This window comes from Papio anubis, chromosome 9, assembly GCF_008728515.1.
Source record: "Papio anubis isolate 15944 chromosome 9, Panubis1.0, whole genome shotgun sequence".
NCBI lineage: Eukaryota > Metazoa > Chordata > Mammalia > Primates > Cercopithecidae > Papio > Papio anubis.
The window spans coordinates 35,262,550-35,280,182 of NC_044984.1; the positions used below are offsets into that span (position 1 = coordinate 35,262,550).

At 36.3% G+C, this 17,633-nt stretch overlaps 1 protein-coding gene across 1 annotated transcript in view; it reads left to right on the forward strand.

Annotated features, from left to right (window-relative positions):
- Positions 1-9,115, forward strand: part of MUC19 (mucin 19, oligomeric) — a gene marked incomplete at its 5' end in the record, with an annotated part of 176,875 nt that extends 167,760 nt beyond the window's left edge. Inside the window, 8 exon segments of the mRNA XM_031650173.1 lie at positions 1,645-1,674; positions 3,848-3,879; positions 3,968-4,130; positions 4,477-4,514; positions 5,937-6,047; positions 7,321-7,360; positions 8,007-8,115; positions 8,748-9,115. Of these exon segments, the coding sequence (XP_031506033.1) occupies positions 1,645-1,674; positions 3,848-3,879; positions 3,968-4,130; positions 4,477-4,514; positions 5,937-6,047; positions 7,321-7,360; positions 8,007-8,115; positions 8,748-8,931 (707 nt within the window).
- Between the last annotated feature and the right edge of the window lie 8,518 nt (positions 9,116-17,633).

Sequence of the window (17,633 nt, forward strand, 5' to 3'; positions counted from 1 at the left end):
GTATTCCTGCCAAACAGCCCTGGAAAAGATAAAGATATAAGACCTCATGGGGGAGTTCAGGAATCAACCAGATGTTGGCAATGACTGCGTAAGGTTCAGGGAGGAAATGAGAGCAAAAACGTAAGTAGAGGAAATTTTATGAAGAACCAAACTTCAACAAGGCTTTATCCTTATAGTAATGGGATACCATTAAGGATTTGATCAAGAGCCTGACATGATCAGATAATTGAGAAATTACTCTGATACAAATGTGGTGATTAGGAGACTGTTCTCTGTGGCTCCTCTTACAAATATCTCCAACAAACGCTTGCAATCCTGGTCAGGGAATATTTTCTCTTGTATTCATGCCTAATTGATCTTTTTTCTCTCTTGTTGCTGGTTTCTGTTACTTTGCTAAGCATCCATAATTAGCACCTGGCTTAGCCTCCCTACGTAAAGAGTTGGAAATATTTGATTACCCAAATTTCCATACCTTTAATTCATTTTGTAATCTATATTTTGGGCCTATTAGTTGTTGGGATCACTTTACCTAAACATGTAGAAATTTTAAGTTCTCTTCAAATATTCTGTTGCTCCTAGGTCAGCCTTTTTCTTGGTAGGTTGAGATATATATACACACACACACATACACATATATACACATATACACACATATGTATACATATGCGTGTGTATATGTGTGTGTGTGTGTATATATATGTATACACACACACATATGTATCTCAACCTACCAAGAAAAACGTGTGTGTGTGTGTGTGTGTGTGTATGAGAGAGAGAGAGATACATATTTAAACAGAATCTTGCTCTGTTGCCCAGGCTGGAGTGCAATGGCGTGATCTCGGCTCACTGCAAGCTCTGTCTCTTGGGTTCAAGCGATTATCCTGCCTCAGCCTCCCTGGTTGCTGGGACTACAGACAAGCACCACCATACCCATCTACTTTTTGTATTTTTAGTAGAGATGGAGTTTCACCATGTTGGCCAGACTGGTCTCAAACTCCTGGCCTCAAGTGATCTGCCCACCTCGGCCTCACAAAGTGCTGCAATTACAGGCGTGAGCCACTGCGACTGGCCAGATTGCATAAAATATTCATTTTGTTTTTAGAAGTTTCGGAATAGAGTTTGAAATTTATGAGTGAATTGTTGGATTGACCAAAATATATGATGTGTAAAGGCTAAAAAAGATACATATTGCCAGTTTAAAGCATTTGTTGGGGGAGAAGATGGAGCAAAATTGAAGTATTTCAAGAAGATAAGGAGAATAAAGGTTTTTAAATGACTAAAACTGGGTAATTAATACTCATTTTATACTGTAGCAGAATTATCATTTTCCCTTTTTAAATCTTTTTGTCCTATTCATTAGAACTGCCTTCAAAAAATTTTGAAGAGTTTACTTTGATGTTTTCTCCTTTTGATACTTATATTTTTCTCTCATTAAAATATGAGGTCCAAAGGAAACACTGTACAATGGAATTTCAAATGCAGCGAGGAGCAGGACGGGGAGATAGATGGGAATAGACCTATTTATAAGACTAGCTATGTAGACAATTATTTTCAGCAATAGAATAATGAATTAGATAACTATACTTGCCACAATACTATTCCAGTAACTTCAGAGACTAACTTGAGGTTCCTGTCTTTACACAGAATGTCTAGCCTCACTTCCACCCACTCCAGGTAAGAGTACCACGACTTCAGAATTGCTCTGCATTAATGGCTACTCTCGTCAATCAAATTTCAGAGGTCCTGCTAATAAAAGTCACCAGCCATGGAAATGTTATAAAATAGGAAAACATGTATTGGATTAACTTAGCTTTTATTCCCCTAATAGTGAGTAAATAGTTCATTTCCTCCTTCACAAACCAATGAAACCAAACCAAACAAATATACCTTGTTACTCAGATCAAAACAAGGTTTACCTATTAAATGTTTCATATAATTATGATACCTTAACCAAAATATTGTCACTTGATAGTAAGCATCTTTTTAAACTAGATAATTTCAACTTGAGGGATGAGCTATAGTAGAAAAAAATCCGTTTAGCCAGAGTTAAGTAATTTTACGGAACTTTGTAGCAAGTAAACACAATTACTAAAAAATATGCAGCCATAAAAAAAGGATAAGTTCATGTCCTTTGTAGGGACATGGATGAAGCTGGAAACCATCATTCTCAGCAAACTATCGCAAGGACAAAAAACAAAACACTGCATGTTCTCACTCATAGGTGGGAATTGCACAATGAGAGCGCTTGGACACAGGGTGGGGAACATCACACACCGGGGCCTGTCGTGGGTTGGCACGAGGGGGAAGGGATATCATTAGGAGATATACCTAACGTAAATGACGAGTTAATGGGTGCAGCACACCAACATGGCACATGTATACATATGTAATAAACCTGCACGTTGTGCACATGTACCCTAGAACTTAAAGTATAAAAATAAATAAATAAATAAATAAATAAAATAAAAAAGTAGTCAGATCTTCAAAAAGAATTACTAAAAAATAATTCTCTGACCTTAGTACATAGTGGGAAAAGGAAGGTCTTCAGAGAAATAGGCAAATTTCATATCAGGCAGAAAATAAATCTCAAAGTAAAAATATAAACTATGTATTATATATAGAGTGCATATTGTCTGTCACTTGTGTTGTATATTTTAAGGTATCTCCAGGAATTTCTTTACAATATTGATATTTGAGAACACAAACAGACCAGTCCAGGGCATGTAAATGAGAGAAGTGAGATAAAGTTGAGAAGGTCAGTTTGAGTCACAATATGAGAGCCCTCGAAAGCTAGACTGCTAGAATAAAGTGTTTGTTTACACAACTATAAGGGACCATCAAAGTAGTAATGAGATGAGAATTAGGCTTTAGAAAAATCACGTTACCTGATTGGATCAGAACGAGATATGAGTCAGAGTAATCCCCTAAAAAAAACCAGTAGAATATGCTAGATCAAAAACGTAGTAAGATCTTGGAGTGGCACTGTAGCAAGTAGAATAAGGAAAGGAAGAAATGAATGTGAGATACGGGATTTGGCAGTAGATTTGATGCCAGTGACAGAAGGAAGAACTCAAATGGCTCCTTGATTTTAAGCTTGAATGATTGAAAGTATAGTTCTATCTGTAGAGAAGGAAGCCAGTCTAGAAGAGAAGCTGGTTTTGGGAGGAAGATGATACAATCTGTTGTGTGCACATCGAGTTTTGGGTTTCTATAGGTCTGCCAGGATTCTGTCTAGAGGTAGAGAGAGAACTGGCTCCAAAGCTATGAGAGAGATCTGGGCTGGAGCTGGACATTTTAGAGTCATTCTTTTGATGTTACGGTGCACATTGTGGAGATAGAGGAAAGAGTTAGAGGCAAAATGAGAGGGAGTAAGACAAACTGCCAGTGAAGACAAAAATTTCAGAGTATTAAATCTGAAGAAAGGAGAACATTTTTCAAGAAGGTAAGAATGAACAATATCAACTATGGCAGATAACTTAAACTGAGAAAGGGCCCTTGGGTCTGGTAATTATGAAGCCATGGTGACTTGTAGGATTGGAAAAGCAGAAGTCAGACTGCAAAACAGTAAGTCAGTTAGTAGCCATAAGATTGATTGACCACTGCCAGGAGAAATTAAGAATTATGATTTGCTGAGATTTATAAAAATAGGATATGCCTGTTGGTAACAGTTTGCTTAAAGCAGGTGGACTTGATTTTATTCACCTTAAGGCACCATAAAATCTTGTATAATTCTGTGACTCTGAAATCCTAATGCCAGTTACAGTATTGGCCACCTGGTGGTTATCTATAACTAACAGATGGTTATATTTTGCCAAATTTAATTACCATTTATCATTTATGTTAACAGTTTGTCACGGTCCACTGGGAGAAGAGAAATCTGTAAGTACACAGTTTTGCTCTACTTTAATCCAAATGTGCTCTAATTCCTGTATTTGAATAGAAGTCTAAACTTGGTTTGTATATGTAGCCTGGAGACATATGGACTGCCAATTGCCACAGATGTACCTGTACTGATGCAAAGACTATAGCCTGTAAACCTGAGGAGTGCCCTTCTCCACCCACATGCAAAACCGGTGAAAAGCTTGTGAAGTTCCAATATAATGACACCTGCTGTGAAATTGGATACTGTGGTGTGTATTCATAATACATTATTTTAATTGAATATGTTCATTGGTTGTTTATTAACATATTCAAGAGATACTTTTTGAGCTACCAGTTTTGTCAAACATAATACTAGACAGGTGTAATAAATAGTACAGAATTAGTATAATAATATTTGTGTTCTTAAAACTTACCATCTTCAGAATGGGGGACACCCAGAATTAAGTTATGAATATAATCAGTAAATTAAAGGAAGACTATGATATTATGGGTAGAAACATTACAGTTGGTTGCTATGTATGATCTCATCTACAATTTCTGTTTTATAAATAGAATTATAGTATTTTAGAATAAAACAATATATTTATTTTTCAGAACCAAGAACATGTTTGTTTAACAATACTGACTATGAGGTAAGGTCTTTTCTTCATTAAAATGTTTTTGTTAATTATATGAATAAATTTAATACTCGGCTATATTAAGGGACTTTCAGCCTCTTTTATATATATAATATAAGTATATATATTATGTATATAAAAGAAATTACATAATAAATATATATGTATGTATATATATATTTTTAACCCTAGTAACAACGGATTGGAATCCATTCATTTTTTTCCCCACACCCACTTCCAAAGGAACATCAAATGTAACACTCACCAGGACTCTTCAAAGGAGGAAAACATAATTCTTGATCATTAACTACTCAGCAGTAGAGCTTCTGAACAAAATTTCCCATGGGCCTTGCCAGATGGAGAAGACATACTTTGTAACATTCAAATCAATGAACAGAGTCAAACTGTAATTATAACCAGAAAGATCAGATGGTCAAGCTGTCAGAGATCAAATAAGAAAACCCAAAGGGCTAGAACCCTATTATGCAGCTACAGCAACACAATATATTCAAGGCTGGATTTTGACAACTAATTTGACATTTTGGACAGTAATTTAACTTTTTAGAAAAAAGTATAACGAAGCCATAAAAATCAGATGATTCTCAAATTGGTATTAACACACTTGAAATGGTGATAGTAAATATTAAAAAATCTAAAATGAAATATATGTGGTATATTAGGCAATAGATAAAACATCCTATGAGAGTTTTACTTTGATAACCCATTTATCACACTCACATTTCTACCTGGACTTCTTAAATTTTTAGTTTTCAAAGTTGATCTGACTTGAACCTGTGGTAGTTTTTTAACAAAAAAATATGATGATATTTAAGAAACAAAAGGAAAGTTTTCTTCTGATCATTTATAGTAAAATTCCAATTTATCAGAAAGTTCATCTTGTCTAAGGCCGTGAAATAAATGCAGTTTCTCAAACTGTTGTTTGAATATTTAACATAAGCTAATTATAAAGTAACAGCAGAGAGCTTTAAAAGTATAGGAATATAGGCCAAGATAGAAGCAAGACATCTTGTGAGACTTGTCATTTGTTTTAATATGATAAGCCTATTTTGTGCCATTTTTCCCCCACTTAAATTTCTCGTTTCCCCTTAAGCTTAGAACATAACAATTAAGTGCTTGATCACTATAAAAAAACCTGTCTTGAAAATTTCTTGAAAATATAATAGAGTATCTGTTGGTGAATCTTCATTTGAGGATTGAGAATCTTGACACATTTTGTGTCTCAATGAACAAATTTGGTTTATTCATGGAAGTGAAAGACTTTCAAACCATCTTTTCTTTACTATTAACCTAATGACAAAGTGCCTCTGGAAAATCACTAAACATGAATTTGAATTTTTAAACTAATATTCTTGCAAACCTCTAAAAGAAATAAAGGTGAATAATTATTTTGTTTTCGTCCTCCTCTTTTCCTCCCAGATTGGTGCTTCATTCGATGACCCCAGCAACCCCTGTGTCTCCTATTCCTGCAAAGACACTGGCTTTGCTGCAGTAGTCCAGGACTGCCCAGAGCAGACCTGGTGTGCAGAAGTAAGTCATCTTAACTAACGAACACTGAGGTTCAGTTCCCATATCAAACCCTGGCTGGGCGCAGTGGCTCACACCTGTAATCCCAGCACTTTGGGAGGCCGAGGCGTGCAGATCACCTGAGGTCAGGAGTTCGAGACGAGCCTGGCCAACATGGTGAAACCTTGTGTCTACTAAAAATATAAAAATTAGCCAGGCGTGGTGGCAGGTGCCTGTAATCCCAGCTACTCAGGAGGCTGAGGCAGGAGAATCGCTTGAGCCCAGCAGGCGGAGGTTGCAGTGAGCCGAGCACTACACTCTAGCCTGGGGAACAAGAGTAAGACTTCCTCTCAAAAAAAGAAAAATCAACCTGTCTTCAATCTCATTAGAAAATATTTGCGTCTGGCTAGCAGACATAAATATCTGGTAGATCGATAGCTCTTTAAACAAATGCATTATATCCAGAGCCCAGGTGATTTCAGACATGCTCATCTTTTATTGTTAAGTATATAGTTTTTTTCATATCAAGAAAGGCTCTCATGTTTTGCAGGCTTTATAAAACTTAATTTAGTGCTCATCTAGAAGGAGTCAGTTATTATAGAAAGCATTTTGCTATTTCTAAACTAAAAAACTCACTAACTTTTAAAAATAGCTCAAATAATTATCTATAAGGATACTAATTTTTCTATATAATCATGTCTGGGTACTTTAGATCTTTCTTTGTGTCACAGTGTTCTCCATTTCTGTGCTCCCCAAGTATGGCTGAGTTTTATATTAATGAATGCTTAAGTTTCAATTATTAAGGGAGGTTTAAGTTATCATTTTTCTTTCTGAAGATATAATTGATAATATGGTTTAATGTTTTATTTTCGAGCTCTAATACCGGATTTCAATATTTATCATGCTTTTACTTTGTTATAATTTTAAACCTATCAATTTCTCAAAGGTGCAGCTTCTAATTGTGAGTTTCTAGTATGTAGTAGTAATATTATTGTTAAAGCATTTTTCAGTAAGTGAGAAATAATCTAATATTATTTAATGTTATCTTTAACAAGAATTTAGTTTAAAGCTTATTTTTCCTTTGCCCATTGCTGAAAAATTTTAGTCATATTTTTATTACTAAGCTGATGTCTCTCCTTTCCTGCCTTTTGCTTACTAGATCTGGGGTAAGATTGTCCATCTGTTCCATTTACTCTTTGTGATGTGATGCATTTTAACCAATTAAGAAGTGTTGTATTATTTGCAGAAAAATTTAGAACAACGTTTCTCATTTTTATCTTTTTTCTTACCCCTACAGGAAGACAGAATCTATGATTCCAAAAAATGTTGCTATACATGTGAGTAAAGTTAAGTTCTGCACAGAGAAAAATGTAAGCTGTTGACAAAAGTTTAATTTCTTTAAAACAAAATGGCAGATCATTAAGAGAAAGTATCTTGTATTTTTAACACAACAGGTAACCTAGCCTATCTGTGTAAACTTCCATTGGATATTTGTACATAATGTATTATGGCTATGTATTCATGTTGACTGCAACATTCTTCTCAGTAAAAAACAATGTTTACAAGGGAACAAATGTAATTTTCATGGAAAAGATTAGCTTGTTCTTTTGACATCAGCAAGTTGTGTTGTAAATGGTGTATTAGATCATAAGGATAATCAGTGATGAGAAAATGGATGTCAAAAATTATTCATCCACCCCTGTTTTTGATGGATGTCAAAATAATCCGTCTGCCCATTTCTTCCCCTCTCCCTTCCTCTTACTTCCCCTCAACCCCTTCACCTGTGATAGTGTGATAGTGATAACAGGAACAAGATACCAGTAATCTGAGTATTAACCAGCTACCTTGTAATGGTGCTGAGATGGTTAATCTCCTCAATCATGTTGTGAAGTAGTTGCTATTATTTATAGGTTAAGAAAATGGAGGGCTAGCAATTGTTAATGTTAAACCTCACTTCTGACTCTCTTTTCCTTTTCATTTTAGGTAAGAATAATTGCAGATCTTCCCTTGTGAATGTGACTGTTACCTACAGTGGTTGCAAGAAAAGAGTTCAGATGGCAAAATGCGCAGGGGAATGTGAAAAGACTGTCAAGTGAGTTCTTTGAATGTGTATCGTGTGTTAACTTTGTAACCTTGTGGAGAAAATGAACCTTTTAAAATATTACATGGAAAAACTTTTATGTGAGGGCAATACTATTTTGTTATAAGGACCAAATGAAAGAAGAATCTAAGATATTAAGATCTGAGAACTAAAATATTCACTTAAAATAGTGATGAGTCATTCCGAAGTAGTTTTCTAAATATGCCAAGCATGATACCTTTGTAACAAATGTACTCATCTTCATACAGTGACTACAGAAAATATTTAAGCAAAGAAGTGAATTTCTTGAATTACACTTGAAATTTAGATAGTATGTTTTTCCTTTATGTACACTTTTATGTATAGATTAATATAGAGATAATAATCTCATATTGTTATATTTAACATTTTATTTAGTTTACTTTTTCACCATAATGCTCCAATTATGAGATTATAACTTCTTTTCAGATTTCTTATCACTGAGCAACATCAGAGCTTTACAGTGACAGGGGAAATGCAAGGTCTAGAAAAAGAATAAATTGGTTACAAGGCTTGCTAAGTCACTTAGACAATTACTGTTTGAGTAATGATGTCAATTTATCTTTAAAATTCTAAAAATGTTTATTACTGAATTTTTCTTTTAGGTACAATTATGATACCTTACTCTTGGAACATTCATGCCTTTGCTGCCGAGAAGAAAACTATGAACTCAGAGACATTGTACTTGACTGTCCTGATGGGAGTACGATCCCTTACCAATACAGGCATATCACAACCTGCTCTTGTTTAGACATATGCCAACCATATACGACTTTCATGTACAGTTAATGCTGACATCACCTTCCCAGTTTTAACAGGCCTGGTATTTATTTTATAAGTGAGGAAAAATAATCATTAAAATAGTGGGAATAACTAAACATTTGTATCTCACTCAAAACAGTGAGTTCTCATTATGAGGAATTTTGCTCTCTCGTGGACTGGATCTGAAAAATAAACACAACCTGACAAGCAATTCATGAGCAAGGGTATTTATTTTACAGCAAAACGAATTCTGCAAGTCTAGCAGAAACTGGATCATATCATGACTCTTCAATATATTTTCCTTTTATCCTTCAGCTTCTTATGTCCTTCTCCTGTTTCATTTCCTTCACTTACTGAAAATGTAGACTTGGTTTTCTTTTCTCACTTCCTATGCCAGTTGCATCACTCCTCCCACCCTACTACAACTCCTCCTGCTAGGATACTAGTGACCTTCTTATAATTCTTGCCTACAGGGTCTGACAGCATTTCCATTCTTCCTTTCTTGAGACATTTTTCTCCTTGTTTCTATGACATCATTTCTTTTTTCTTTCTGTGACATCATTTAAAATTAATGCTCCTACATTGTGTGGACAGCTTTATTTCTGCCAGTCCTCTAAAGTTTAGTTTTCCAGTTGCATCCTGTTCTGCTTGTCATTTTACTCAGTCCTTGTCCAATTTCATCAATGTAAGCAGATGTATTTACACGTTGAGGATTTCCAGTCTGTATCACCAACCTCAACCTCTGAGTTTCAGACACATTGATACAACTTTGAATTTAACACCTCTCACTGGATGCTCTATAGGTACCACAAACTCAGCAAGACCAAAACCAAAATAAATATCTTTCTCTATCTAACTCAGTCCTGTGCTTGTATATTGTGTACCAGTGAAGTAGGTAGCTAAAAAGAGAGATTAGACTGAGGCAGGCAGATCAAGAGGTCAAAGAAATCGAGACCATCCTGGCCAACATGGTAAAACCCCATCTCTACTAAAAAATACAAAAATTAGCTGGGCATGGTGGCACGCGCCTGTAGTCCCAGCTACTCAGGAGGCTGAGGCAGGAGAATCACTTGAACCAGGAGGTGAGAGGTTGCAGTAAGCCAAGATCGCACCACTGAATGCCAGCCTGGTGACAGAGCAAGTCTCCATCCAAAAAAATAAAAAAGGGAGAGGTTGAGGTTGACTAATATTATGGCTGTCATCTTTAATATATTCTACTGCCTTGTTATTTCACACACATCCTTCTTCCTGAACATATATATTCAAATGTGCCTTGGATAAATGATTTACATAGGTAAAATGTGTACAGTTATTAACACTCTTACCCCCTTCCTAACATGAAGGCAAACCCAAATTATCATAACCTATTGATGAACCAGTTCTTACTTTTCTATGTCACTTTGACTAGTGGTAAATTTAACTATCATCAAACACTGTATGTCTAATGGTGGAGAAGAAAATAGATGTGTTAGTATATTGGTAATTGCCACCAAAGGTGGATAACAATTCCTTATGAGTGGGCATTACAGGTCTCACTTCTACAGCCAGTCCCAGGGCCTTTGGCTTTCCTCTATGTCTATCACTGGTTGCAGGTTTTCCTTCCTCTCAATGCATACCAGAGTTCATCATCTCACAAAATTATGAGGAGCTTGAGCCCTTGAAAATCCAAATGGCTGCGGTTGCAGGAGTTTCTTTAATAGCTTTTACCTCAGGAAATAGTAGATAGAGCACAGAGTCAACATTATACCCACATTACAGTCCTTACCACGTGGTAGCAGCTCTATTTTCACCTAATAGAATTAATCATCCCAGATAATAAGCTGACAGCATTTTCTGCTTAGTAAGCCTGCTTTAGACTTATGAGAGACCCCAAATGGCTAGCTGGGAGTTTCAGAACAAGGGAGATAAAATGAATGTCGATTTCTGGTCCAGCTAATATATTACATCCTGCCAACAGCACACCAACATCACAGGGTAGTATCCCTCAGCTGGTATCAGAGTGGAGGGCTCAGTAGGCTAATCTTTAAGGTTTACCATCTGTGAATAATAAAGTATAATACATTTATTGATGTATGTATGCAACTTTCTTTTCTTTGATTTGATGCTGTATGAACTTTTCTTCACTTGAAAATAAATTCCTTTGGTTAGAAGCAGTGCTGCACAGCATTTCACGGCATGAATAAAGTATTCAATAAGCCTATAGATAGAAGTGCTAGTCTAGGCATATTAGACATAAAAAGGAAATGCCAATCCATACTTGGGAGTCTCAGAGAAAATAAATGCTGTCTTCCCACCACCAGAAAAGGATCAAAGTTGTCTCCTTTTTACCAAGTATCTGAGTGACATGATAGTATGAAAATGGAAGATCACTCTCTTCCATTTATATCACAGTACCATGATTATTGGCATGGTGGTATCCCAAGTGGCTTCAGTGGAGGGAATTTAGGCTGCTGAACCCATGTATGACCCTCATTCCTGCTACAATTGCTACCTTCTTCTTTAAGCATCCACTTACGTTCAGGTATGGATATATTCTGAATTATTCATACAATTCCCCCAACCCTTCTTGACATTCTCCATTTTTTCTCTCCTCAAGTCCTGGGCTATCTATACAAATTATTTGCTGTGTCTGAGAAATCAGTGTGAATCCTGACTTCAGGCCAATCTTCTGCCAAGCACAGTGGCTATAGAGAATTTTCCTTTACAGTTGTTGTTCACAGCACTCCTAAGGTAGGCTCACTTTTCACTGACACTGGGTCTGTAGGCAATCTAGCTTTGAGTCTTTTCATCCTGTGTTAAATGGTTATAAGCAATTCCTCCTCTAAGCAAAAGGCATTAATTCAGAGAAATGTGGCCGCCAGATAGTAGTGCATTGTGAGCCTTAAGAAATGATTGCTTGGATCTGACCTTCTGACTTGTGCCTTTGAGACCTGAATGGACTCTATTCTGTATATATGACTTTGGATTGATGATGGATTGCTGCTGAGAATGCCCAAATCTATGGCAACATAGAAAAGCTAATACCCCCTCCAGGATGAGGGGTTTTGGTTCACAGTCACCTGTTATTTTAGTATTGACAGAAAGCTAGTATTTGCTGAAAATAGAAGAACTGCCTCAGGAGGTAGCGTGGTCTTGCTCCCAAAGCTCTGAAGCTGCTATTGCTATGACCATTTTACGACTTGTCATTGGCCCCTCTGCTAGGTTTTACTTTTCTGTTACAGATTCTTCTAGAACCATTGGATCAACACAGATTATGAGTTAAACATTGAGGTAGCTTTTACCAAAACCTCGATAATCTGAACTGATCTTATATTTTGTCTGAGTCCCTCTAGAGTTATCAGGTCTTAGGTCATCCAGTGAGTAGACCTAAGAAAGACATTTATATCCATATAGGTTTCTTGATGTTTCCAAAATCCAAAATCCAAAATCCACTAATCCATCAATCTTGATGTTTCCAAAATCCACTAGGGTCTATTTCCTAATGTAGGTGAACAAAGTGTGAGAGCATGTCCTTCACTTCAATGATGAGGACCCACTATCTTCATATTACTAAGATTTAAGCTGATTACAGAAAAAGCCAATATAACAGTGACTTTAAAAAGATAGAAAGGTATTTCTCTCTCATACACAAAACTGGGTAGGTGACCCAGAGGGGCATGACTGTGCCTAGTCTCTTCAGTCTTATTGCAGAATGTACTGTCCAGCTTCCATCTTGTTGACCCACAATGGTTCCCACTAGCTGCTACCATCTCATTCTTACTGCAATCAACAGGAAAGTAGAATGGGAGAGGTGAGTGTGTGCTCCTCCTCCTCTGAGGGCAAAACTCAGAAGTGGCACACGTACTTCCACTAACATTCCATTGACCAGAATTAGAGACACAACTGTCTGGAACCACAACAAATGCTTCCAGAATGAGGGTCTATAATCATCGGGGATCTTTATAAAAATACAGATTTATGAATTTCATCCTGAGAGGTCCATTTCAGTAGATCAGAAAGCAGGTAGCTAAATCAGTTTTTGCGAGTAAAATTCCAGGGGCCATATTGTTCCATTTAGTAACAGAAACATCTAGAAAAACAGCTACAGTTTGAGTCATCACCAGACTAAGTTTATTGTGAGGGATATTGTGATGCACTGCTCAGATTCCCCTTCAGAAAAACAGGGTTTATTCCACAGCTGCTGAGAGTGCTGCCAAAGACTGCTTTCAGTTGTCAGCCTCCTTAGGGGTTTGCCTCAGCTAAAGACAGACACGTCCCCCACTGATATGTCCACCTTCTGGAGAAAAAAGGGGGCATCAAGTGAATGGTAGGGGAAAGTGGAAAGGCTGAGCACTCTCTCCCCAACTTGGTCTACGAATTCTTTACTCAGTAAGTTGCTGGGGCTTTCACTGAAGATGCACGATGCCTTGACTTCTCCCTCCTCCCAATCTTGTTTCCTTCCTTCTCTTCCACAAATTTGGATTCCAATAACACTTTATAACGAACCTGCTGCATGTAAATCTCCATCTTAGAATCTGCTCCTAGGGAGCACAACCTGTGCTGCTTATAGGAATTTAACATCATTCTCTAGAGTCCATCAATTATTTGTAGCATTCAAGTCTGAGAATTTAACGGGGAAGGTAGAGAAAGCAGCCTACCTATGTCTTTCAAGTCTTTGATGGTGGTTTCGAAATGAACTAAATTGTGTGAAGCCTCCTCTACTACCCTATCTCTCATTCCCTTTCCCCCTTCGGTTGTACAAATAAAAAATATTTACTTTCCTATATGCCAATGAGACTATTTTAATAGGCTCAAAAGACAACTGATCCTACTGTAAAATTGATGACAAGGAGTAAAGTTGATTACTGACACTCAAAATATAGAACTGTAATTTTGTCGAAACACTTTGAAAACTCAATATTTCTGACTATTCTATCTTTTTCTCTGCCTATAATCCACCCCCCATATACTAGTCACTCTCTTTTCATCATCTGCCTTTCTACAGTTGGTAGCCCTATATATACTTTTAATTACAGTTATTGTTAACATTTATTTGTTTTTATTATCCCTTTTAAAGTAAGTTTTCAGAGGGCAGGAGGTTTGTATCTCTATCCCGCAGCTCTGCCTCTAATACCTAGAAGAGGACGTGGCATAGAGTAGGTAATCAATAAACATTTGTTGAGATTTGAATGAAAAAATCTAACAAAGGCAGCCAGTTAAACAATTCAGTTACTTATCTAGGAATATACTCATCAAATATTTTTTTTGCAGTGAAATTGAAGGTTCTTGTTAGTAATTAAAATTAATTATAACTAATTAATTATTGTTAAAAACTCTGTTTTAGGAAAACTATTCATGGAAAATTGCCTGCATTCAGGCTGGCCATTCTTCATATACTAAATTATATTCTTGGAGTAAATAAATAAGAAGGTGACATCTCCTAGTATATGTCTTCTCACTAGAGATACAGAATGTGGAGCAGTTAAATATGCAGGCTATGGAGCCAGACTGCCTTGGTCCAAATATCGGTTCCCCCTACCTAATGCTATATAACTTAGCCTTGCTTTAAAAAATAACATACTTACTGAGATGTAACTCACATACCATAAAATTCATCCTTTTAAAGTGTGCCATTCAGTGGGTGTTAGCATATTCACAAGGTTGTGCAACCCTCACTTCTATATAATTCCAGAATATTTCATCACTCCAAAAGTAAAACCAATACTGATTAGCAGGCACTGCTCATCCTCCCACACCCCAAGTCTCTGGCAAACACTAAGCTACATTCTATTTCTACAGATTTGCCAATTCTAGACATTTTATATAAATGGAATCATACAATATGCGACCTTTTGTGCCTGGCTTCTTCCACTTAGCATAATGTTTTCCAGGTTCATCTTTGTTGTATACATCAGTATGTCATTCCTTTATACTGCTAAATAATATTTCATTATTTGGATATATATTTTGTTTATCCATTTGTAGATATTTCATTGTTTCCATATTTTAGCCATTATGAGTAATGTTTCTAAGAAAATTCATGTTCAAGTTTTAATGTGGATATATATTTTCAATTCTCCTGGGTATATATCTCGCAGTAGAATTGCTGGGTCATATGGTATCTCTATCTTTAACATTTTGAGGAACTGCTGAACTGTTTTCCAAAGTGACTGCACCATTTTACATTCCCATTAGCAATGTTTCTCTACATCCGTATCAATGCTTATTATTGTCTTTTTAAATTGTAGCCATTCTAATAGGCTATTTAACCCTTTTATACCCAATTTTCTTATATGTAAAACAGAATAAAAATATTTACTTCTGAGGTTTGAGGTTGTATAAACATCTGCTATCATATTTTTGCAATCTGTGATTATTCTGCTTTTCCTCAACCTTGCAAAGCAGCTTACGACAGTTCTATGAACTGATTTGCGTACTGCTTACTTTATCTCTACTTAGAGAAATTGACAAAACAGAAATAGACGTAACATTCTTAAGTATATAGGAAATAACTATTTCATGATAGTAATTCGTAAGAATATCTACAATTAGACGAGGGTATTATCATAATCGAGTTTTGTCATAAAGAAATATGTCAAGCTTTGGGAATTGAGAAGATGGTAGCAATACAGGTCAACGCAAAGTTTCATTATGCTCTAAATGTGACAGTCTTGCTAATATCACTATTTTAATAACTATCTAAAAATTTTAAATTACTTTTATAATAATTTTATTATGTCCCTGTAAACAATGTTCCATGGTTCTATTTTCAAAATTGAAGTAATTTGTTTTGGAAATCATTTTTGTTCATTTTATTTCTATTGTTAGGCTGGTTGGTAAATAATTGAGATAGAACTGCCATCTTTCTGGAATTATCGAAAGCCAATTTCTCTTTCACCTATATGTAGGAATCCAAACTTGCCAGCAAGAAAATTCCAAATTTGTTACCGTGTAGGATAAAGGAAGGGACCAACATCATCGTTCATTCTCTCTTTTTATCCATGGCATAAAGACACCAGCTAATTCATAGGGTGGTTGTAAGGATTAAATGAGATCCTTGATGTTTGGGATTTCCTTAGAAAATGCTAGCTAGTCACATGTAATGCCATTCTTGCTGCTTTCCCTGCTTTACTTCTCTCGTCTCTCAGAGACCCTGGCTGGTTCTCCCACTCTCTCTTACCCTCTCCAGGGCTGGAGTTACTTGATGCTGACCTCCAGTTACAGTCCTGCATCAACAGGGTCAGTTCCACCTCTAGCACCAGCTCCCACCCAACTTTCTACACAATTGTTGCTAGTTTGGCATTGACTTTGTGCCTCAACTCTGCTACCTAAACTTTCATCTTGTTCCTGAAATCTAGACTCATTTTGTTCTCCAATTTTGGTGACTGGCCAAGAAAGAGGTTCAGCCTCTAGGAAAATAGAACCTCTGAGAACCTGAACCTCTTTCCTGGCTCTATTTTTCTAGAGCCTGAACCTCTTTCTTGGCCACTCGCCAAATAGCACCATCTCAGAGGGTTGGCCTTATTATTTTGCTCTTTCACCTTCTCCTTCCCCTTCCTCCTCCTCCTTTTCTCCCCTCCACCTCACTCTCTGGGTCTTGGATTCTGCTATTAGGAAACACTCTTCTTCTCTCTTACCTGTAGTGTGCCTTGATTTCCCAACATATTTTGGCTCAGGTAATTTTGTTAAACTAGCACGTTACTTAGGCAATACTGCCCTCAAAAGAATTCTATTGCCCTGGGCAATAACTCCCCCATTATACAATGCTCACGAAACACCTTTGCTGTTACAGATTATTGAAGGTCATTGAAAGAGTTGTCCAGCCATATTGTTTGATTTGCATGGGGCCCTGAAATCTTGTGACAAAGAATATAAGCCTGTCCATAAGGACTTCAGGCATAAATAGACCTATTTTGTTTGTAGGTTAGAATTACATTTAACTATATTTGAGATTGAGGTCTTATTGATGCCAGAATCTTCATGAAGCATCAACTATTTCTTTTATGAGGGTCATGAGAGAGCTACATGCTTAAGGAAAAATAACAGTGGGATACAAGCTGCCCTGATACTGTTAGCCAGGCTTGTCCCAGTGGCATATATGAAATATTCCCTTCTCTTTGGATGGTAATAGAGGTCAGACAAGGAAACAAAGTGTTTTCCTATCTTCCTAATTCCCTATATTTGAATCTATTTCAGTGAACTGAATACCAAGTCTATGGTCAATTATTGTATGGCTGTCTCAGAAAAGAAATAAATGGAGTGTCAGTGAAATACTGCCTGCATGTTTGTGTAGCTATTTCTCTTACGTTTTTCATTATGCCTATGTATCCACCTGCTTCTAATAATGAAATGAGCATTCTAGTTGTCTTGACACACTTTGTAATTGGAAGGTTATCAAAAGACATCATTAAAGTTAGCATTAATGTCCCATAATATATTTGGCTGAGAATTCACCTACTGTTTAATTTTGCTTTTCAAATCATGTCCAGTTGTAAAATCCAATCTGCACCAGAGAGTATTATGTAATAGACACCACATTGATTTGTTTAATAATTATTTACTGAACAGCTACTATTCTAGGCCTTGAAAATACAATGACTCATAAAAAAAGATTCCTTATACAGAGTTTACTTCTAGTTCAGAATAGTAGTACAGTTTACATATAGTTTATATGCTACTAGTATATATAATAAATATATCCAGTAATTTACATATAGTGGGAATAATAGGAAATAAATAAATAGGAGCTC